The following is a 23375-nucleotide window of genomic DNA, read 5'->3' as shown; positions in this document are numbered from 1 at the left end:
TCCAGCTTTTTCGGTTCTTATTTCTGCTGATACCAAGATTGATTTCCATCACTCTGACGACTGACACAGTTTGGAACAAGCTGAGCTGGATGTTGGACGGCAGAAACATAAGGGGGACATTTCAGGGAAGGGGTGGACACATCCATTTGGCTCAGTGCCAGCAAAGGTCGTCGGAGATGTTGCTTGGCACTGAGATTTGGCTGATACTGCAATGATCAAATACTTCCACTGACCAAATCTCAGTGGTTTTAGTAATATTTTACAAACCAGCTGAGGAACAATTTAGCTTGAGCTGCTCAAGAATGCAATAGAAATATATGATGTTAGATGTAATTACCATTTTCAATAGTCATTTAGAAAGCTTAAGTGAATTTAATTCCACCGAGAATTAAATCTTACAGAGAGCCAATGAACTGCCTCCTAAATTTCAGATTTCTTGATTGTCATGTATCTAATACATAATATTTGTTAACTTTTGTTTACTGTAAAGCCACACAAAGAGGTGCCACTAGCCCTACCAATAAGAGAAAGATAAGCCAAACAAAGTCCCTTTAGGCACATTGATTGTTCGTGGATTCACCTTCTGTGCTCCCACAACATCTGCAGCCACACAGCCTCCTGTCCGTTCCAGTGGTGCACCCAAGCTCCCAGATCCAGACCCCCAATAAGTTCAGGAAACTGTCAGCGCCCTAGGCCCTTCGGGAGCCCTGCTCACCTTTGGCACCCTCATGATTCCCAGACCCAATACCTGACTGCCACGAGCTGGTCTCCAGCAGCCCATGGCCTATCATGAGTCCGTCACCCTCCGAGCCCTTTGCTGGCCCCCTGCTGGGGTCTCCTTCGGTCGTCTCCCAGGTTTCTCCTTCTTAGGAGCTGGGGTTAGGGGAGGGGTGGGTGTGTTCTCCCGCTCTGATGCCCTGCACCAATTTACTGCTCCCTCACCCCTCGTGGTCCACTGCCAAGCATGGGTGCCACCATCTTGAACACAGACCTCTGTGGGTTCACCAATGTTTTAAAAAATGCACCGCGAAGCTGCTTCACCAACGGGTCCCACCAGTTTCTACAATTACTTGTTCTGTGCAAGCAGGCCCTTTCAGTAATCTGCCCACCCCCAGCTCTGACCAGGAGATGTGACAGCCTCCATTGGTCAGTCCAGCTCGAGTGCTGATAGAGGACAGATCTATACTGTGCAGCTGAATACGACTGCTGTGTTCATTGGCAGCCTGCTGAGTGATGAGGGCAAATACACAATGCCCCTGGATTTATAAGGTCCTTCACCTCATTTCTAGGCTTAATGATCGTGCATCTGTCATCTTAAGAAAATATTATGAAGCTTTGCGGCAGGCTGTGCACATCACGCTATACAGAAAAGGTAAACATTCGTTTATGCTTTTGCAGGTTCCTTCTAAGGGAAAATGACAAGTAAGTCAGTGACCAGTAATGTGACCAATAAAAATGACCCCAAGTCCATCAACTCCAGAGTCTTCATTGGTAACCTAAATACCGCCATTGTGAAGAAGGCAGATGTGGAGGCCATCTTTGGCAAGTACGGCAAGATAGTTGGGTGCTCTGTGCACAAAGGATACGCGTTTGTGCAGTACGTGTTTGAACGGAATGCCAGAGCAGCTGTGGCGGGGGAGCACAACAGGATAGTGGCCGGACAGCCTTTGGGTAAGTCGCAACGCATAGCTCCATGGAAGAAGGAGATGACAGAAACCGTGTTTATGTGAACAGGGTTGCAGAATGGTGATTGAATGTGACTGACATTAGATTCTTGCTTCGTATTCATCTCAGGCTGCTTGGATGTTGCCCTGCTTTGAGCATGCTCACTTTTCCCTCCCATTTCTCCTGAGTGAAGTGTAACCTGTGCATCAAGACTGATCTTAAGGACGTGCTACTGAATAGAGTGTGTCATGACCTCGGCATTATATTCTGAGATGAGATGATTGCAGAGCAAATCCTTATGTGAACGGTGGTGTTCAGAGAAGTTGTCCAAAGCCACCCAATTGAAATTCTCATATGCAGCCTTTTAAAGAAAGCCATGTGAAATTGCTTCTGCGAGCGATCTTGTTCATGGCCAGAATTTCCAGCTAATGTTGTGGCTTGCTTTTATTTCTTTTATTTGCTGGTTTGAAGAGGGTTTCCAGCGTATGAATTTGTGACCATCCAAACACTGCCCTTTGTGAGAATGGAAGAGATATTTAGAACACTGGTCCTCGCAGAAGTGTATCAGTGGCACTCGCCTACTACAGGGCTTGAAGCAATGGTGGTAAGACTTCCAGCTCTGGATAGTGGGCTCAGTTAAGATGCACACCTATCAAGCAAGGAATAAGCATTGGAACGATGCAACAGTGTAGAGCAGTGGTTCTCCACCTTTTCCTTTCCACTCACATCCCACTTTAAGGAATCCCTAGGTCGTTGGGGCTCTGTAATTAGTAAGGGGTTGCTTAAGGTGGGATGTGGGTGGAAAGAAAAAGTTTGAAACCCACTGTTTTAATTGTCCCTCATTGACTTGTTTTGTGCACGGTTTCAGAAATGGGCCAATGACAATTTTTCTCAAGCAAGATATTTCAATAATAATTGGGTCTAGAACAGTGATTTTCAACCTTCCCTTCCCACCCACATCCCACCTTAAGCAATCCCTTACTGATCACAGAGCCCCGATGGCCTAGGGATTACTTAAAGTGGGACGTGAATGGAAAGAAAAAGGTTGAGAACCACTGGTGTAGAAAGATGAGCATTGTTGTTTACCCCGGGTAGTTTCTCGCTGGGGGGTATTCTGGGTTGATGGATGAAGTGAATATCTCTCAGTGTTACTCTGGAATCGTATGGTGATGTTTTATTTCTGAGTGGCCACATGCATCGTGTATCCACGGGTTAATTCCAGTTGGTCTGCCATTGCAGTGAGTTTGTTTGGGAGCTTATTGCTTGCTAAGTGTGATCAGACAATACACTGTGTGTAAGTTCATATTCTGTGCAGAAGATAAAATGTTAAGACCCAAACAGGGAGAGGATCAAAATAGATTTGAACAGGATTGAGAGTGCGTACAGGAGGGAATGGGATTGAGGTGGCGGGGGGGGGGGGGGGTGGGGTAAACAGGACGAAGAAGATAAGTATGAGGGTAGTGGTGTGGATTGGCAGGGGGAAAGAATTGAAGTGGGAGGGAGGGAAGGAAGGGTGGGAAGAGAGCAGGATGGGGAAAGAGTAGGAGTAGGGCAGAGCGTATGCACCAGCGGGGGATACATAATGGGAAGGAGATGGAATGATGGTGGGATCCAGGATGGGAAGAGATTAGTGGGAATAGGAAGTGAAGAACGATGCCAGGGATTGAATGGCAATAGGATTGGAGGGAATGGAAATGGGAGAGGGAGGAGTGGGAGTGGGGCAGGATGGAGGTGAGAATGGGCATAGAGGATATCCCTACAGAGCAGTGGGCCTTACCCATCAAAGGAAGAAGTCCAGAGATCAAGGGGAAAATTGATTAGAAAACTGAAGGGCGAGAGGGTTCACAAACCTTGTGGATGACATCCAGTGGGCGAGGTTAGGAAACTGTAGTGTGGAGTTGTAATATCTTAACAATGTGTTCAGGGTTGTTCAGCTTCGTTCAGCACAGCATGCTTGGTATGGTTTAATTTTAATGCAAATATTCCAGGAATCAGGTTTAGTTTTAACTCGAATATTACAGTTGAGAGAGGTTTTCTGCCCCAGAGGTGAGGGTTTTGGGGTGGGGGGCAAAGCATCTTTTAGAGATCTTCACTTGCTAATAACCTACTCCCATTGGTGCTGATGACAACAGCATATCACAAAATTGGTTAATCACAGAGAAAAAAATAAACATGAACTAATGAAGCATTTCATTTGCACAGAGAGTGGTTGAAATGAAGGGTGTTTTGTTTCTATCAGTGTTACAGAAGAGTTCACAGATGCAATCAGAAGACCTTTAATTGTTCTCTTAAGAGAAGAATCTAATAGACCTGCTGTTTTAGTGGGTGTCGCCATTGGAGGTAATTACAGTTGATGGGATGAATTATCTCCTTCAGTTCTGCACCTTTCTACAATGCCATGAAATAGATGTGAAATGGAAATTCAACTGTGATGTGCATCTCAGCAACTATATATTACAGAATCTGACCCCATTTCATAAAGTCAAAGACAAACTGCAGATTATAAAATGCCTCAGCAACATAATGTCTCCTGAAGTCAGTCTCCTAACCCACATTGAGCGGATCAACATTCATCAGAGAATTGAAAGTGAAATTTTGCTGATATTGATTAAATCAAATCTGAAGTCCATCCAACAGTGCTTAGAGGCAATACACATCAAATGGCAACTTATAATAATCAAATAAACAGACTTCTCTTGGGAAATGAAACAATAAGGAATGATTTCATTTGTCAGGTGGCCCGGCAGTTAACGCGGGGGACCCAGCTTCAGTCCTGGCCTCGGCTGCTGTCTGTGTGGAGTTTGCGCATTCTCCCTGTGGCTGCATGGGTTTCCATGGGGTGATCTGGTTTCCTCCCACATCAGAAAGTCATCCTGGTAGGTTAATGACTCCCCCCTCCCCCTGTTGTGCAGGTGACTCACAAAGAAGTGGCAGGGATATGGATAAGCATGTGAAGGGGAAGGGGGAGAGGGACTAATCTAATTCCTCAATGAGAACAGACAGTTTAGATGGGCTGAAGGGCCTCCAAGAAAGATAGGTTTGATTTGCATGTGACCAAATGCACAAGCTTTAACCCATAATTCTGATATTCGGGCTTTGATTGACAGTTAACATGCTGCCAGCAAGAAGGAGCAGAACTTTGCGAGGGCAGGGGGAGAGGATTGAAATTCTGCTTTCTTCATTGTGAGCGGTGAGACTTCGCTTGAGAGATGGAGAAATTGCGAAGCTTAGGTTTCTGAAACTGAAGTGGGAATTTCTTGAGAGGGAGGTGAACCCCTGGAATTCTCTGGTCTGCCTCGAGGGTGGGGAGGGCAGGACCAACAGCAGTGTAAATGAGTGCAGATTAATTGGGAGTCTGTTCTTGTGCTGCATGACTATTAAAGTTGTGAATTGCACCACAGGATTTCACCAGCAGAACCATGGATATTGGTTTGAGCAGTTCCAAGGGCTAAAATTTGGAGAGCAGCAGACTTTAGGCTGACCTGTATTGAGTAAAGTGGACTCAACTCCCCTCTCTGTTGCTGGATTCTAGATTTCCTAGCAGAAAGTCTCCAGTCTGTCCAGGTCAGTAGCAGAATATCAAGCACTGTCACGCTGAGCACTGGTGCACCTCAGGCTCAGCCCGCTCCTGTTCACCCTGCTGACCCACAGCTGCATCACCAGATCCAGGTCCAACAGTTGTTTGCAGATGACTCGACAGTCGTCGGCCTCATCAGCAACAACGATGAAGAGAAGAGGTGGAAAATCTCGTGACGTGGTGCGAGAGGAACAACCTGAGTCTCAACACGGACAAGACGAAGAAGATGATCATGGACTTCAGGAGGACTAGGAATGACTACCCTCCACTCCACATCAACAACTCTGTAATGGAGAGATTGGAGAGCACCAAGTTCCTTGGAGTTCACTTTAACTTGTGACTATTGTGGACACTCAACATCCCCTCACTTGTCAGGGACGTGCAACAGTGACTGCACTTCCTGAGAAGACTGAAGCAGGCAAGACTACTGGCCCCCATCTTGGGAACATTTTACCGGAGCCCTATAGAGAGTGTCCTGTCCGGCTGCATCACTGTGTGGTCACGGCAGCTGCAATGCGTCGGACTGGAAGTCAATACAGACGATCATCAAAACAGCTGAGAAGATCACTGGGGTCTCCCTTTCCTCCATTAACAACATTCTCCAGGACCGTTGCTTAAATAGGGCCCAAAGAATTATTGAGGACCCTTTCCATCCAGCACACAGTGTCTTTGACCCATTACCATCAAGAAGGAGGTGCAGGAACATCAAATCAAGATGCCAGACTGGGGATATAGCTTCTTCCCATAGGCTGTGAATCATCCCATATTTTTATATCTCTATATTTTAAATTATATCTTAATGTATATATGTGATTATTATGTGCTGTGTATTGTGTATGTACCATGGTCCAGAGAAAGACTATTTTGTCAACCACATGATAATAAACTTGAACTTGAACCAAGGCAGCATTCAGAAAGCTGCAACTGGGCTCTGTGAAGATTTCTATTGCAAGGTTCTCACTGTAATGCTTCTCAGTGGGTGTGTGCCTGTCTTCCCTTACATATGCATAAGTCCAGCGAAGAAGCAGAGTTGTGCCCCTCATCTCCTCCTCCTATTCCATTATTCCATGAGATCATAGCCTTCTTGTACCTCAACCCCACCTTCCTGCACTAACCCCCGCAACCAGAGTTCAAGGGTGTCTCAACTCTTTGAGTGAACGGATTTCTTTTCCTCTGTGTCCCCAATGATGTCTGTGACACCTGGTCTCCTCCTCCCTCATGCATCCACCCTCTCAGGCTTCACGAGGCTTTGGAAATAAAATATTGGACGTGCCCAGCAGGCTTGAGGAACTGAGTGAAAAGGAAAGGTTAAACAGGTCAGGACTTTATTCCTTAGAGCGTAGAGAATGAGGGGAAATTTGATAGAGGTTCACAACATTATGAGGGGTATAGAGTAAATGCAAAAAGGCTTTTTCCACTGATGGTGGGTGAGACATGAACTAGTGGGTTAAGGGTGAAAGAGAAAATGTTTGAAGAGATTGTTAGGGGAAATGTTCACGCAGAGAAGTGGTGAATACAGACTCGATTTTGACATGTAAGCAAAACTTGGAGAGGTACATGGAACGGATATGGAGCATTATGGTCTGGGAGCAGCTCATTGGGAATACGCAGATAATAGATGAAGGGCCAATTTTTGTGCTATAGATGTTGTGTGGTGGTTCTATGGTCAGACAGCATCTGTGGATTGAGAAACAGTTAACATTTCAGCTCACTGAGCCTTCATAGGACAAGTCAGTGGATTTAATGAAAGGCATCAACCATCATAAGCTGATCATAATCCCAGTCTGCCCACCACTGTCACCCTCTGCTTTTCCAAGTGACTGAATGCTGCCATCCAGGCCTGGCCCTCAGCACTTGAGGTCCCATATTGCCCTAACCACCCTCACCACCACTAACGGAGCTGACCCAGCTGCTCTGACTACTGCAAATCTTTCAAGGGGGTGACTCCCTGAAGTTCTCCTTTGCTCTCCGAAGGGAATTGTGTGGAATTCTCTCTCACTGTAATCTCTGCTGCTCTTGAGCTACCACACCTCCCCCACCCTTTTGTTCAAATACTTGCTGACATTTTTCCATACCTTGATGAGACTTTTGTGTTTTATTTCTTGTATCCTCACCAAGGATCCTTCCTGCCCACAAAGCAAGAGAAGAACATAACCTGCATGCATAAGCCAAGCTTACTATGGCCTCACTTACAACACACAAACCATCCCACGTGCCCACCTCACCAGGTCTTTGTCCTGCATCCATCCAGCCTCACCCTGACTTTCCTTGCTTTAACATTTCTTAATCCTAAATTCCTATGCTTCATTCCCAAATTTTTTTGAGTCTCTCACACAACAACCCCCAGTCTCAGACTCAGTCTTAAACGAAGAATGCAGAAGAGCCACTTGTTTCAAGTCAGGTGCAGTTAGTCGGCCATCATTCCTTCCCCATATGAATATCACCTCACTCTTACTGCAGAAAAGAAGTAGGTGCAGAGGTTGGCCATCCGGCCTGTCAAGCCAGTACCACCATTCAATAAGGTCATGGCTGATCTGACCGTGGGGTCAGCTCCGCTTACACGCCTGTTTCCCCTTAACTCTTAATTCTCTTATTCTTCAAAAATCTATCTCTGCATTAAATACATTTCATGAGGCAACTTCTTCTGCTTCCTTGGGCAGAGATTCACTGCTCTCTGGGAGAACCCATTCCTTCTCATCTCTGAATTAAATCTACTCCCCTGAATTATGAGGCTAACCTTCAGGGCCAAGATTGGATTGCATCACACTCTCAAGTGATCTTGTTAACCTTTCAAGTGCTAATGACAGACCAAGTCAAAGGACAGGAGAGAGGATGGTCACATTGAATTCTCAGTTGCATCTGCTGGGGGCAGTTTTACTGAGTGGGGTTTAAATTATAACATCAAGCCCCCATGAAAATGGGATTTATCTTTTTTTAATTTTTAAATTAAATTAAAATTTTTATGTTTGAATTTTAATTTAGCCATTTTGGGTCATGAGTCCGTGCCACCCAATTACACCCAATTGACTTACAATCCTGGTATGTTTCAAACGGTGGACAGAAACCAGAGGCCCCCCCCCCCCCAGTGAAAACCCACGCAGACATGGAGAGAAAGTACAAACTCCTTACAGACAGTGTAGGATTCGAACCCTGGTCCCGATTGCTGGCACTGCAACAGCATTGCGCTAACCGCTACGCCAACCATGGAGAACAGGCAACTGTCACTCAGCAGAACAAGGAACTGTAGAACAGGCAAATGCAGAATAGGGAACTGTCACTCAGCAGAATAGGGAACTGTAGAACAAGGAACTGTAGATCAGGGAACTGTAGAACAGGAGGATCTGTCACTCAGCAGAACAGGGAACTGTAGAACAGGGAACTGTAGAACAGGAGGAACTGTCACTCAGCAGAACAGGGAATTGTAGAACAGGGAACTGTAGATCAGGGAACTGTAGAACAGGAGGATCTGTCACTCAGCAGAACAGGGAATTGTAGAACAGGGAACTGTAGAACAGGAGGATCTGTCACTCAGCAGAACAAGGAACTGTAGAACAGGGAACTGTAGAACAGGAGGAACTGTCACTCAGCAGAACAAGGAACTGTAGAACAGGGAACTGTAGAACAGGAGGAACTGTCACTCAGCAGAACAGGGAATTGTAGAACAGGGAACTGTAGAACAGAAGGATCTGTCACTCAGCAGAACAAGGAACTGTAGAACAGGGAACTGTAGAACAGGAGGATCTGTCACTCAGCAGAACAAGGAACTGTAGAACAGGGAACTGTAGAACAGGAGGAACTGTCACTCAGCAGAACAGGGAATTGTAGAACAGGGAACTGTAGATCAGGGAACTGTAGAACAGGAGGAACTGTCACTCAGCAGAACAGGGAACTGTAGATCAGGGAACTGTAGAACAGGAGGATCTGTCACTCAGCAGAACAGGGAATTGTAGAACAGGGAACTGTAGAACAGGAGGATCTGTCACTCAGCAGAACAAGGAACTGTAGAACAGGGAACTGTAGATCAGGGAACTGTAGAACAGGAGGAACTGTCACTCAGCAGAACAGGGAATTGTAGAACAGGGAACTGTAGAACAGGAGGAACTGTCACTCAGCAGAACAGGGAGCTGTAGATCAGGGAACTGTAGAACAGGAGGAACTGTCACTCAGCAGAACAGGGAATTGTAGAACAGGGAACTGTAGAACAGGAGGATCTGTCACTCAGCAGAACAAGGAACTGTAGAACAGGGAAATGTCACTCAGCAACAAGATAGCTTGGGATTTCTATTGAACACAGAAACTCTGTAGAACTTTATTTGTCAACCTGTAGACACAGGTGGTCCAAGGCTTTATTGTAAGTGGTCCTCGGCAAAGATAAACATTACTGATATCATGAATTAAGGCACCTGCCTGTTTCTCCTTACACCTGATGAAGGGCCCAGGTCAGGAGTGTAATGTTGTCGGAGCTCACCAGAGCACCGTCTGGCACCTCTGTAAAAAAAGATAAATTAAATAAGCGGGGGATTTTAACTAGTGGGGAATTGAACAACCTGCTGCCTATTAAACACAGATGAGGTTGGTGTCCTGGAACCCTCCCCACCCCCACCGCTGAGCGCTATTCTGGACATACATACAAGGGACATGTTTCATACATGACCTCCTGTTCACTCGTCCTCCTTCCTTGTCCTCCCGTTCGCTCTCAATTATACAATGCCCAATGCAACATGGTGGCAACCAAGGCCACGAGACACTGTTTATTTTGCTGCATTAGCCACTCCTACCATAAGCTGGTGACCCCCCCCCACACCCCCTCCCACCCGTGGTTACCCTAATGCCGCTCTATTAGATTTGTTCTGATGGCGACTCTGAATACAGGGGATTTTACGGAAGTGGATTTTGGGTTGGGGGGAGAACGGGGAGAGTGGGTGGTGGCTGGAGGGGGAAAAATACCAATAATAACATTAGGATATTTGATCATTTCTGGTGAGCTCCAGAACCTAAACATTTAGCACTGCACCCCTGGCCCAGGCCCAAAATGTTTGTCACCCTTAACTGGATTAACTATTAGATTTCTGCAGCTTATTGAAATTAGACTTTAAATATGCATTTACTTAACAAGGAGCTGGCTTGGGAAATTGTAATCGTTAGTGGTCATTTGACACAGGACTCAACAGCATGAGCAGCTGACAATGCCACTCCTGTTGGTCGAATGATTGGAAATTATGGGTCGGAGCACAGTCTGGAGATCGAAAACCCAGTTTGGGTGGCGCCAGAACAAAAATCCTGTCCTCATTTTCACCAAGAACAAGGAGCTTATTGTTGATTTTAGGAAGGGGAGACCTTTCTGCATTTGAGGGACAGGGGTGGAAAGGATTCGTACCTTCCAGTCTCTGGGGGTCCATATTTCAGAGGGCTCTCTCTGGGTCGGCACATCGAAGCAACTGCGAACAAGGTACTTCCTGAAGGGGAGATATGGCAAGTCATTGGATCCTCTTTCAAACTTCTATTGGAAAGTGTTCTGACTGGAGCAATGAATGAGAGCAGTTAGAGAGTGAGAACATCAACATAAAGTTATGAGAACTGTAAAATGCTGTCGATAGATGTGCCCAGCAGGTCAGGTGGGGTATGTTGAAAGAAAAGGCAAACTAGACAAACAAGCTGAGCAGAATTACCTGAAGTTGTAGAATTCCCTAACGAGTCCAGAAGTTTACCACATGTCCAGATGGAAGGTGATGTGGAGTTCCTCAGACTTGCCTCATTGTAATAGTGCAAGAGGACTTGAATAGATAGGTCAGGGAGGAGAATCAAAGTGGAAGGTAACCGAAGCTCAGGGTCACTCCTGCAGACTGAACGCAGGCGTTCCTCCTCACTATAATCATCCAATCTGCATTCGGTTTCTCCAGTGCAGAGGAAACTGAATGCAGACTGTGAGATTGAAGGTGAGCCTGCCTCAGCGGGAGACATTGCCTGAGTCTTTCGATGGAGGGAAGGGGACCAGTATGTAATTAGCTGCAGCTACCACAGGAAATGGCCTGAGAAGAGGGGTTGCTGGTGGGAATCAAAAGAACGAAGCAGGGAATCATGTCGGAAATGGTTCCTGCAAAATGCAGGAAGGGGAGAAAAGGTGAATATATGACTGGGGGTGTGGGGGGGGAGTGGAATCTCCATGGAGGTGGCAAATTGTGGAGAATGATCTCTAGGAATACAAAGGCTGGTGGGATGGAAGATGAGAACCCAAAGATGAGACCAGAGGCTTGGGAAATTAATGGGATCCAGACATGGACTTTGTTTACAAAGGCGGAGAGAAGTCAAGGTTCAAGAAGATTTCTCCACTCCTATCGTTGACTGCTTTAATCATGCCTTTGCAGTGCCATTGTGCATCTGGATTCACCCATCCAACATCAATAACACAGCAGAATATTTTCCTTTAACAGAAAAGCCTTAGGTTGGTGGAGCAGTAAATTGGTTTATCAACTCAGTGAAAAATTCAGCTCCCCGCAAAGAAGAATTTGCATGCTGTCTGACCAACCATGGAAAATTGCCAGGCCTGTAAAAGAGAAATGCCATCCAGTCCCAAAGGAAGCAATTACTTAGTATTGGCAAAGGGTGAAGAACAAGTTGACTAACACCGATCTTTGTCTGTATAATGTAGGCTGCACATACAAAGGAAAATGAAATAACATTTGAGAGCGGAGATCTATTCCCTCTCATATTCATTCGTTATCCTTGCTGAGCTTTCTGAACCATACCTAACAATTGATCTGAATAAACCAGGGGAGCCGGTCAAAGGCATTAGCCCTTTTTAAATTGAAGCACCTGGGTCGCCCTCCTGGGACCTGGGTGCGATTACTGGGGCAAAGGGGCTGGAAGCACCTTCCAAATTTCAGGAGGATTGATCCATTAAGTTGCCAACCTGGTGATTTAAGGGGGGGTCGTGCCCCCGCAATGATGCATCACGCACTTACCGGAGGTACTGCTGGATGTTCGGATGCCGGCTGCCTGGTGATGCACACCACTGACGTCACTAGAATAAGCAGGTCGGCCATTTTTCCTTTCAAATTGGCCGTGGATGAGACCTAAGTAAGTTTAACTGGGTTCCCTGACGACCTCTGAAGTAAGTCAGGGACCCAGTTGGGTTCCGACAGGGTTGACCGGGTCGGACCCTTTCTAACTGGTGTGCAACTGGGGTGTTAACCAGTTAACCCCATTTTACAAGTCAGATTGAAAGGGCCTACTCCGTCCCTATTCTTGAAAAATAATGGGGTTGAATAAGACCTTAGACCAGTTCCCATTACCATTATAATCGAGCCCCACGGTGGATGGGATGTTCTCCTTGCATCAGTTAAACACCTCCAAGTTAGCCAGTCTCATCTCCTCTTGCTCGCGCATTCCCACAGCATTAAAATTATAATTAGTAATTATTTAGCATCCAGTGGCATATGCAGCTTCTCGGATTTATCTCTCTCTTGTTGCTTGTTAGCATCGAGGCTACGGCCTAGAGAACGCACGCCCCCCCGCCCCACGCCCCCCCACCATCTCTGCTTCCACAAAAAGCTGAAGAACTTCAGCGTGTCCCCACTGACCCACGCCAACTTTTGCAGTCAAAGATATCCTGTCCAGATACATCAAAGTCTGGGATGGGAACTGCTCCTCCTCAAGACCGCAAGAAGGCAGCTCAGGTCATTGCACAAACCAACCTCCCCTCCACTGAGACCTCCCGCTGTCCTGGGAAAGCAGCCACCCCACCTCGGTCACACTCTCTTCTCCCCTGCCCATTGGGAAAAAAAAAATTCAAGTTTGAAAACACTAACCTTTAGGTTCAGGCACATCTTCCTTCCTGACTTTGAAACTTACACCAGTATAAGATGATGTCTTGTATTGTTAAACTGCATGATTCTCTTTAACGCCACACAGTGCACTTTTGTAACATATGACATTGTACCCTGCCATTACTCTTGCACTATGTTGAAGTTGACTTGCCTGGATAGCACACAGAGCAACGATTTTTCACTGTATCTTCAATGCTAATGACAATGAACCATTCAATCGAACTTTTGTACTCTGGGCCAGGATACCGCACTGTCCAGCCATCCATCTTTAGATGCATACCTGCCATGCTTCTCCACTGTATTTTCACACTAGTGCCTCGCATGTTACTCTGACCCAGTAGAATCTGAACAGCGCTGAGCCCAGAGATTCCGAGAAGGACCTTTGTACTGCAGTCGAGGCACCAACTCTGGATTGGTGCATAGTCAGGTCTGCCACTTTCCAGGTGACAAGCCATCAGCCAAATAAAGTATCATAGTTAAGAGCTACAGAGCATGGAAACAGAAACTTCCACTCACTGGCCATCAACCACTTATTTAGTCTAACCCAACAATTGTCCTTGTTAACTGTTAATGCCCCCACCTCTCTGGGTAAAATTTAGAGTTGCCATTTAACCTACCAACCCACCATCTATGGGGTATGGGAGGAAACCGGAGCACCTGGGGGGAACCCAGACTTGCACCGGGAGAATGTAAAATCTCCGCACAGACTGTACAAGGTTCAAGTTCGCTTGTACCAAGCTGCAGTGAGAAAGTTTGTTTATGAGAGATGTCCAGCTAGATGTCCCATACTTGGTATAGCAAATAAAGCACAGTACAAAAGTGCAGAGTTACCGAGACAGGTCAGGTCATAGTCAGGAGCTGCTGTAATGACAGGCTGATTACTCGTGCAGTTTTGGGAGAGCAGGGAGCAGAGACGCAGCGCTACTCCGCAAGGTCCTACTGTCCGGTTCTAATGCGAGGGGCTCCTTACAGGCTTTAAACAGCCTGCTAAAGGTTCCAACAAATTGTTTTTAGATCCTGAAGCCACGGAGGAACTCGTGCTGGGCAGCATACCTCAAGGCGTTACAGACTCCAAGGGAGCAGGGGACAGGTGCAACCAGAAACATTGCGAACACCCCCTCCCCCTTCCCCCACCCTGTTGAGAAGAAGCACAGGAGCCAACTGTAGAGGGAAGGTGACCATGCCAGTGAACCAGTGAGTGCTCAGTGGCTGAAGAACCTTTGCAGTCTACGGGCAGTTGGCTACTTCTGGTCAAAGGGCTCACACTGGCTGTGGGTAGCTGGTGAACTGCAGTCAAAGGATCCACACTGGCTGCACGATCCTGGGAACCTGGGATTCGAGATGGTGCTGAGGGCAAGAAGGGCTCTCGAAGGGCCTTGGGTGCTAAAGGCTTCCTGATTGTATTGGAGGTTTGGACCTGGAGCTTGGGTTGATTTGAACTGTGCGGCTGCAGAGGCTGAAGGAGCGCTGGAAGCAAATCCATGGACGCTCGGTGGCTCTGACTGGACTGTCTCTTGATTCTCTTTCTCTTATTGCTTGGGGAGCTGGGCAATGCTTATGGAGACTCTTTACCTGCCAGGCAGACAAAAAGTAGGAGTATATTATGTATGATGCATTTTTATGTAACTTTGACAATTAAAGGAACATTGATGATTTTACTGATGTCAAGGTTCATACAAATGTCTGCTAAGGATGGGAAAGAACCCAGTATGTCGCCCCTCCCCTGCAGGCAGCAACCAGAGATCTGCCTGGGTCCCTTCCAAGGTCCTCCTTTTTCCTCTCCTTTACCTCCTCTCGTTAGCTCTACCCATCTATCTTCCCCCGAACTTTATGTGAGAATAAACGAAATAAATATGCCTCAAATCTAATTTCTTTCCTGTTCATCATCCTCATCTTACTCTCCCTCCTCCCCTTTTCCTTCTCCCTTCCTCCTCCTCCTCTTCCTCCTCCCCTCCTCCTCTCCACCCCCTCTTCTTCCTCCTCCACCCCTTCTCCTCCCTTCCATCTCCCCCTCCTCTCCTCCCATTCCCCTCCTTCCCTCCCATTCTCACCTCCTCCCTTTCTCCTCCTCTCCCTTCCCTCCCTTCTTCTCCCTCCTCCACCCCTTCCCCTCCCTTTCCACCTCCTCTCCTCCCCTTCCTTCCCTCCCATTCCTCACCTCCCCTCCTCCTCCTCTCCCTTCCCTCCCTTCCACCTCTCCCCCTCTTTTCCCTCCTCCACCCCTTTCCCTCCCGCTCTACCTCCTCTCCCCTCATCCACCCTCCTCCACCCCCTTCCCCTCCTTCCCTCCCATTCCTCACCTCCTCCCCTCCCTCCTCACCTTCCTCCTCCACCTCCTCCCTTCCCCTGTCCTCCCCTACTCCGATTCCTACCCAGTAATGTGACGGCCAGTTGGACGATACCACTCAGTAACATTTCTGGCACAATTCAAATATTTGAGGAGTTTCGCAGAACACATGCTTCTGCAATGAGACCTGCCAAGAGAGTGGAGGTACATCAGGATAGCCCACAAAGAGCAGTTGATTGTGAAGAATATGTATTGCAACTGATGCACTGCACAATCCTGACGAGAAGGAGATTTGATGAGCAATTGCTTGATGGTTATTGATCTATCTTCTCTGCAAAATGAGCAAAGTTGGTCTTTAAAGACTTCTCTCAACAGTTGAGCTGTTGATGACAAAAGCCAAACAAAGAATGGGGGAGGGGTGGGGGTGGGGGGGTGTTTCAAAATTAACCACCCTGAATAATGCTTCTGAAGCAAACTGAGCAAACGTAGGGTCAAGGACAGTTTGGAGGACAGAGATTGGTGCCAGATATTTTGGCCCGCTGCCCCACTCACTGACTGTTGGCCGACTCTGTCCCACCTCACTGCCCGAAACACTGGTGTTGCAGCACTGCCTGAACCCCTGGCGATGCAGAAACTCCCTCCCTCCAGGAAAACACTCCCCTGGCAAACATGGGCTTTTTGTAGCTAATAGTGATGTGTTTATTAAAAATAGTAAAGGAACAATCAAAAGCAAGGGCTTTTGGTAAATTATAATGATATATTTATTTGGAAGTTTAATTATAAAAAATTGAATATATAATTCATTGAATTTAAAATTATTAAAAAATTAAAACCGCTCATTAAAAACAATCCAGATGTTATAAAGGAGATTCTTTATTCGGCACATCTGGTGCAACTCACTGCAACCCCTGTAGCTAGAACACCTGTCACTGTTCTCTCTCTGCAGCTTTTGACAAGAAATTGCAATAAAACGATCAAAAGTAAAATCCAAGGTTACCCAAACAGAACCGTCTGTAGTCACAGCCCTCATTACAATTGATATGGCGCGGATGGGCGATATTACCAAGAAACTTGCACATATATAGAATTAATATCCTGCAATAGACAACCATTGATAGATCTGCTGCTGCCATTGTCACCAGGGGAGTAGTTTCTTGAGGGGGGGGGGGGTGTATCTGAATCGCTGGAATTCAGGAAGCATCACAGGGCAGGAGCCAAAATATCCAATTCATCATTATTCTACTTCCATTGTTTAATGACATTACTATACATGTAGAAGAAAGATTTCAAGGTAAATGTCGGGCATTAAAAAAAAAACACTGGAATGAATGCACCCCATTCAGCTGCTCCAGGCATTTAATTAGACACTTTTTATATATGGTTTAGTAATCCTTACTGACTCGATCCAAGTAAAATGTAAACATTGCAAAACTAATAAGTTCCACTAATGAGCAAAGGAGATAGTAACAGTCACTGGACCACTACTGGAATTGAGGGCCACAACATGATGATCCAGTCACCGGACAACTGTTGGAACACAGACCCACATCGTGATGATCCAGTCACTGGACCACTGTTGGACCACAGACCCACACCGTGAAGATCCATTCAATGAACCACTGTTGGAACAGACATCCACAACGTGTCGATACACTCACTGGACCACTGTTGGAACACAGACCCACAACGTGACGATACACTCATTGGACCACTGTTGGAACACAGACCCACAACATGACGATCCAGTAACTGGACCACTGTTTGAACACATACCCACAACGTGAATCCAGTCACTGGACCACTGTTGCAACACAGATCCACATCGTTCCGATCCATTCACTGGACGACTGTTGGAACAGAGATCCACAAAGTGACGATCCAGTCACTGGACCACTGTTGGAACACAGACTCACAACGTGACAATCCAGTCAACGGACCACTGTTGGAATACAGACGCAAAATGTGACTAGGCGCACAATGTGACTATCCAGACACTGGACCAGAGCTGGAACACAGACCCACAACGTGACGATCCAGTCTCTGGTACACTGTTGGAACACAGACCCACATCGTGATGATCCAGTCACTGGACCACTGTTGGACCACAGACCCACACCGTGAAGATCCATTCAATGAACCACTGTTGGAACAGACATCCACAACGTGTCGATACACTCACTGGACCACTGTTGGAACACAGACCCACAACGTGACGATACACTCATTGGACCACTGTTGGAACACAGACCCACAACATGACGATCCAGTAACTGGACCACTGTTTGAACACATACCCACAACGTGAATCCAGTCACTGGACCACTGTTGCAACACAGATCCACATCGTTCCGATCCATTCACTGGACGACTGTTGGAACAGAGATCTACAAAGTGACGATCCAGTCACTGGACCACTGTTGGAACACAGACTCACAACGTGACAATCCAGTCAACGGACCACTGTTGGAATACAGACGCAAAATGAGACTAGGTGCACAATGTGACTATCCAGACACTGGACCACAGCTGGAACACAGACCTACAACGTGACGATCCAGTCTCCGGTATACTGTTGGAACACAGACCCACAACGTAACAATCCAGTCACCGGAACACTGTTGGAACACAGATCCACAACGTGATGATCTAATCACTGGACCACTGTTGGAATACAGACACACAATGTGACGATCCAGTCACTGGACCACTGTTGGGACACAGACCGACAATGTGACGATCCAGTCACCGGACCACTGTTGGAACACAAACCCACAACGTGATGATCCAGTCACTGGACCACTGTTGGACCACAGACCCACACTGTGAAGATCCATTCAATGAACCACTGTTGGAACAGACATCCACAACGTGTCGATACACTCACTGGACCACTGTTGGAACACAGACCCACATCGTGACGATACACTCATTGGACCACTGTTGGAACACAGACCCACAACATGACGATCCAGTAACTGGACCACTGTTTGAACACATACCCACAACGTGAATCCATTCACTGGACGACTGTTGGAACAGAGATCCACAAAGTGATGATCCAGTCACTGGACCACTGTTGGAACACAGACCCACAACGTGACAATTCAGTCAACGGACCACTGTTGGAATACAGATGCAAAATGTGACTAGGCGCACAATGTGACTATCCAGACTGGACCAGAGCAGGAACACAGACCCACAACGTGACGATCCAGTCTCCGGTACACTGTTGGAACACAGACCCACATCGTGATGATCCAATCACTGGACCACTGTTGGACCACAGACCCACACCGTGAAGATCCATTCAATGAACCACTGTTGGAACAGACATCCACAACGTGTCGATACACTCACTGGACCACTGTTGGAACACAGACCCACAACGTGACGATACACTCATTGGACCACTGTTGGAACACAGACCCACAACATGACGATCCGGTAACTGGACCACTGTTTGAACACATACCCACAACGTGAATCCAGTCACTGGACCACTGTTGCAACACAGATCCACATCGTTCCGATCCATTCACTGGACGACTGTTGGAACAGAGATCCACAAAGTGACGATCCAGTCACTGGACCACTGTTGGAACACAGACTCACAACGTGACAATCCAGTCAACGGACCACTGTTGGAATACAGACGCAAAATGTGACTAGGTGCACAATGTGACTATCCAGACACTGGACCAGAGCTGGAACACAGACCCACAACGTGACGATCCAGTCTCTGGTACACTGTTGGAACACAGACCCACATCGTGATGATCCAGTCACTGGACCACAGTTGGACCACAGACCCACACCGTGAAGATCCATTCAATGAACCACTGTTGGAACAGACATCCACAACGTGTCGATACACTCACTGGACCACTGTTGGAACACAGACCCACAACGTGACGATACACTCATTGGACCACTGTTGGAACACAGACCCACAACATGACGATCCAGTAACTGGACCACTGTTTGAACACATACCCACAACGTGAATCCAGTCACTGGACCACTGTTGCAACACAGATCCACATTGTTCCGATCCATTCACTGGACGACTGTTGGAACAGAGATCTACAAAGTGACGATCCAGTCACTGGACCACTGTTGGAACACAGACTCACAACGTGACAATCCAGTCAACGGACCACTGTTGGAATACAGACGCAAAATGTGACTAGGCGCACAATGTGACTATCCAGACACTGGACCACAGCTGGAACACAGACCCACAACGTGACGATCCAGTCTCCGGTATACTGTTGGAACACAGACCGACAACGTAACAATCCAGTCACCGGAACACTGTTGGAACACAGATCCACAACGTGATGATCTAATCACTGGACCACTGTTGGAATACAGACACACAATGTGACGATCCAGTCACTGGACCACTGTTGGGACACAGACCGACAATGTGACGATCCAGTCACCGGACCACTGTTGGAACACTAACCCACAACGTGATGATCCAGTCACGGGACCACTGTTGGAACACAGGCTCACAACGTGACGATTCAGTCATTGGAACACTGTTGGAACACAAACCCACAATGTGACGATCCCATCTTTGGACCACAGTTGGATCACAGATCCACGATGTGATGATCCGTCACTGGACCACTGTTGGAACACAGACCCACAACGTAACTATCCAGTCAGAGGAACACTGCTGAAGCACAGACCCACAATCTGACGATCCAGTCACCGGAACACTGTTGGAACACAGACACACATCGTGACGATACACTCACTGGACCATTGTTGAAACACAGACCCACAACGTGACGATACACTCACTGGACCACTGTTGGAACACAGAACCACAACATGACGATCCAGTAACTGGACCACTGTTCAAACACATACCCACAACAGGAATCCAGTCACTGGACCCCAGTTGGAACACCGACCCACAACGTGACGATCCAGTCACTGGACCACAGTTGGAATACAGACGCAAAATGTGACTAGACGCACAATGTGACTATCCAGTCACTGGACCATTGTTGGAACACAGACCCACAACGTGACAATCCTGTCACTGGACCACAGTTGGAATACAGACGCAAAATGTGACTAGACGCACAATGTGACTATCCAGTCACTGGACCACTGTTGGATCACAGACCCACATCATGATGATCTAGTCAATGGACTACTGTTGGAACACAGACCCAAAACGTGACAATCCAGTCACCAGAACACTGTTGGAACACAGATCCACAACGTGACGATCTAATCACTGACCACTGTTGGAATACAGACGCACAATGTGACGATCCAGTCACTGGACCATTGTTGGGACACAGACGACAATGTGACGATCAAGTCAACGGACCACTGTTGGAACACAAACGCACAACGTGCCGATCCAGTCACCGGACCACGGTTGGAACACAGACCCACTACGTGACAAACCAGTCACCGGACCACTGTTGGAATTCAGGGCCACAGCGTGATGATCCAGTCACCGGTCTACTGTTGGAACACAGAACCATAACGTGATGGTTCGGTCACCAGAACACTGTTGGAACACAGTCCAACAAAGTGACAATGCAGTCACTGGATCACTTCTGGAATGCAGACACACAACGAGACGATACAGTCACCGGACCATTGTTGGAACGTAGACCCAATACATGACGAGCCACTCACCAGACCACTCTTGGAACACAAACCCACAACAAGACGATCCAGTCACAAGACCACTGTTGGAATACAGAACCACTACGTGATGAACCAGTCATCGGACCACTGTTGGATTTCAGGGCCACAACGTGAGGATCCAGTCACGGGACAACTCTAGGAACACAGGCTCACAACGTGACGATTCAGTCACTGGAACACTGTTGGAACACAAACCCACAATGTGACGATCCAATCTTTGGACCACAGTTGGAACACAGATCCACAATGTGACAATCCAGTCACCGGACCACTGTTGGAACACAGACCCGCAACGTAACTATCCAGTTAGAGGAACACTGCTGAAGCACAGACCCACAATCTGACCATCCAGTCACCGGAACACTGTTGGAACACAGACACACATCCTGACGATACTCTCACTGGACCACTGTTGGAACACAGACCCACAATGTGAGGATACACTCACTGAACCACTGTTGGAACACAGACCCACAACATGACGATCCAGTAACTGGACCACTGTTCGAACACATACCCACAACATGAATCCAGTCACTGGACCATTGTTGCAACACAGACCCACATCGTCCCGAGCCATTCACTGGACGACTGTTGGAACAGAGATCCACAAAGTGACGATCCATTCACTGGACCACAGTTGGAACACAGACCCACAACGTGACGATCCAGCCAACGGACCACTGTTGGAACACAGACACACATCGTGATAATCCAGTCACCAAACTATTGTTGGAACACAGACCCACAACGTGACGATCCTGTCACTGGACCACAGTTGGAATACAGATGCAAAATCTGACTAGACGCACAATGTGACAATCCAGTCACCGGACCACTGTTGGAACACAAACCCACAATGTGACGATCCAGTCAGCGGAACACAGTTGGAACACAGATCCACAATGTGACGATCCAGTCACCGGACCACTGTTGGAACACAGACCCACAACGTGACGAACCAGTCACTAGAATACTGTTGGAACTGAGACCCGCAATGTAACGATCCAGTCCCTGGACCACTGCTGGAATTCAGGCTCGCAACGTGACAATCCAGTTACTGGACCACTGTTGGAACACAGACCAACAACATGACGATCCAGTCACTGGACAACTGTTGGAACACAGACCCACAATGTGACGATCCAGTCAACGGACCACTGTTGGAACATAGACACACATCGTGATAATCCAGTCACCAAACTATTGTTGGAACACAGACCCACAACGTAATGATCCAGTCACAGGAACACTGTTGGAACTGAGACCCACAATGTGACAATCCAGTCACTGGACGACTGTTGGAACACAGACCCACAACGTGACAATCCAGTAAGCGGAACACTGTTGGAACACAGACCCACAATGTGACGATCCATTCACCGGAAAACTGTTGGAACACAGACCCAGAACGTGACGAACCAGTCACCAGAATACTGTTGGAACTGAGACCCGCAATGTGACGATCCAGTCCCTGGACCACTGCTGGAATTCAGGCTCGCAACGTGACGATCCAGTTACTGGACCACTGTTAGAACACAGACCAACAATATGACGATGCAGTCACTGGAGAACTGTTGGAACACAGACCTACAATGTGACGATCCAGTCATTGAACCACTGCTGGAATACAGATCCATGTGACGATCCAGTCACTGGACCACTGTTGCAACACAGACCCGCATCATGGCGATCCAGTCACTGGATCACTGTTGGAACACAAACACACAGCATGACGATCCAGTCATCGGAACACTGTTGGAACACAGACCCATAATGTAACGATCCAGAACCAGGACCACTGCTGGAACACAGGCCCACAATGTAACGATCCAGTCACCAGAACTCTGTTGGAAATGAGACCTGCAATGTGACGATCCAGTCACTGGACCACTGCTGGAACACAGACCCAAAACATGATGATCCAGTCACCCGAACACTGTTGGAACACATACCCACAATGTGACGATCCAGTCACTGGACCACTGTTGGAACACAGATCTACAACGTGACGATCCAGTCACTGGACCACTGTTAGAATGCAGACACACAATGTGACGATCCAGACACTGGACCACTGCTGGAACACGGACCCACAACGTGACGATCCAGACACTAGACCACTGATGGAACACAGACCCACAATGTGACGATCCAGTCACTGCACCACGATTGGAAAACGGACCCACAAAGTGAAGATCCAGTCACTGGACTGGAGGAACACAGACCCACAACGTAACGATCCAATCACTGGACCACTGTTGGAACACAGACCCACATCGTGACGATCCAGTCACTGGACCACTGTTGGAACACAGACCCACATCGTGATAATCCA

The 23375-nt window shown here is 47.4% G+C and overlaps 1 protein-coding gene across 1 annotated transcript in view; it reads left to right on the top strand.

The window, feature by feature from the left end:
* Nucleotides 1–1415: 1415 nt before the first annotated feature.
* Nucleotides 1416–23375, top strand: part of LOC138744601 (RNA-binding Raly-like protein) — an 838833-nt gene continuing 816873 nt past the window's right edge. The window contains exon 1 of the mRNA XM_069901004.1: nucleotides 1416–1671. Within this exon, the coding sequence (XP_069757105.1) occupies nucleotides 1416–1671 (256 nt within the window). The remainder of the gene's footprint in view (nucleotides 1672–23375) is intronic.

The sequence above is a fragment of the Narcine bancroftii genome, chromosome 10 (assembly GCF_036971445.1).
Source record: "Narcine bancroftii isolate sNarBan1 chromosome 10, sNarBan1.hap1, whole genome shotgun sequence".
NCBI classification, from domain to species: Eukaryota; Metazoa; Chordata; class Chondrichthyes; order Torpediniformes; family Narcinidae; genus Narcine; species Narcine bancroftii.
The sequence above is the reverse complement of the archived record's forward strand: the minus strand, read 5'-3'. Positions and strand labels throughout refer to the sequence as shown.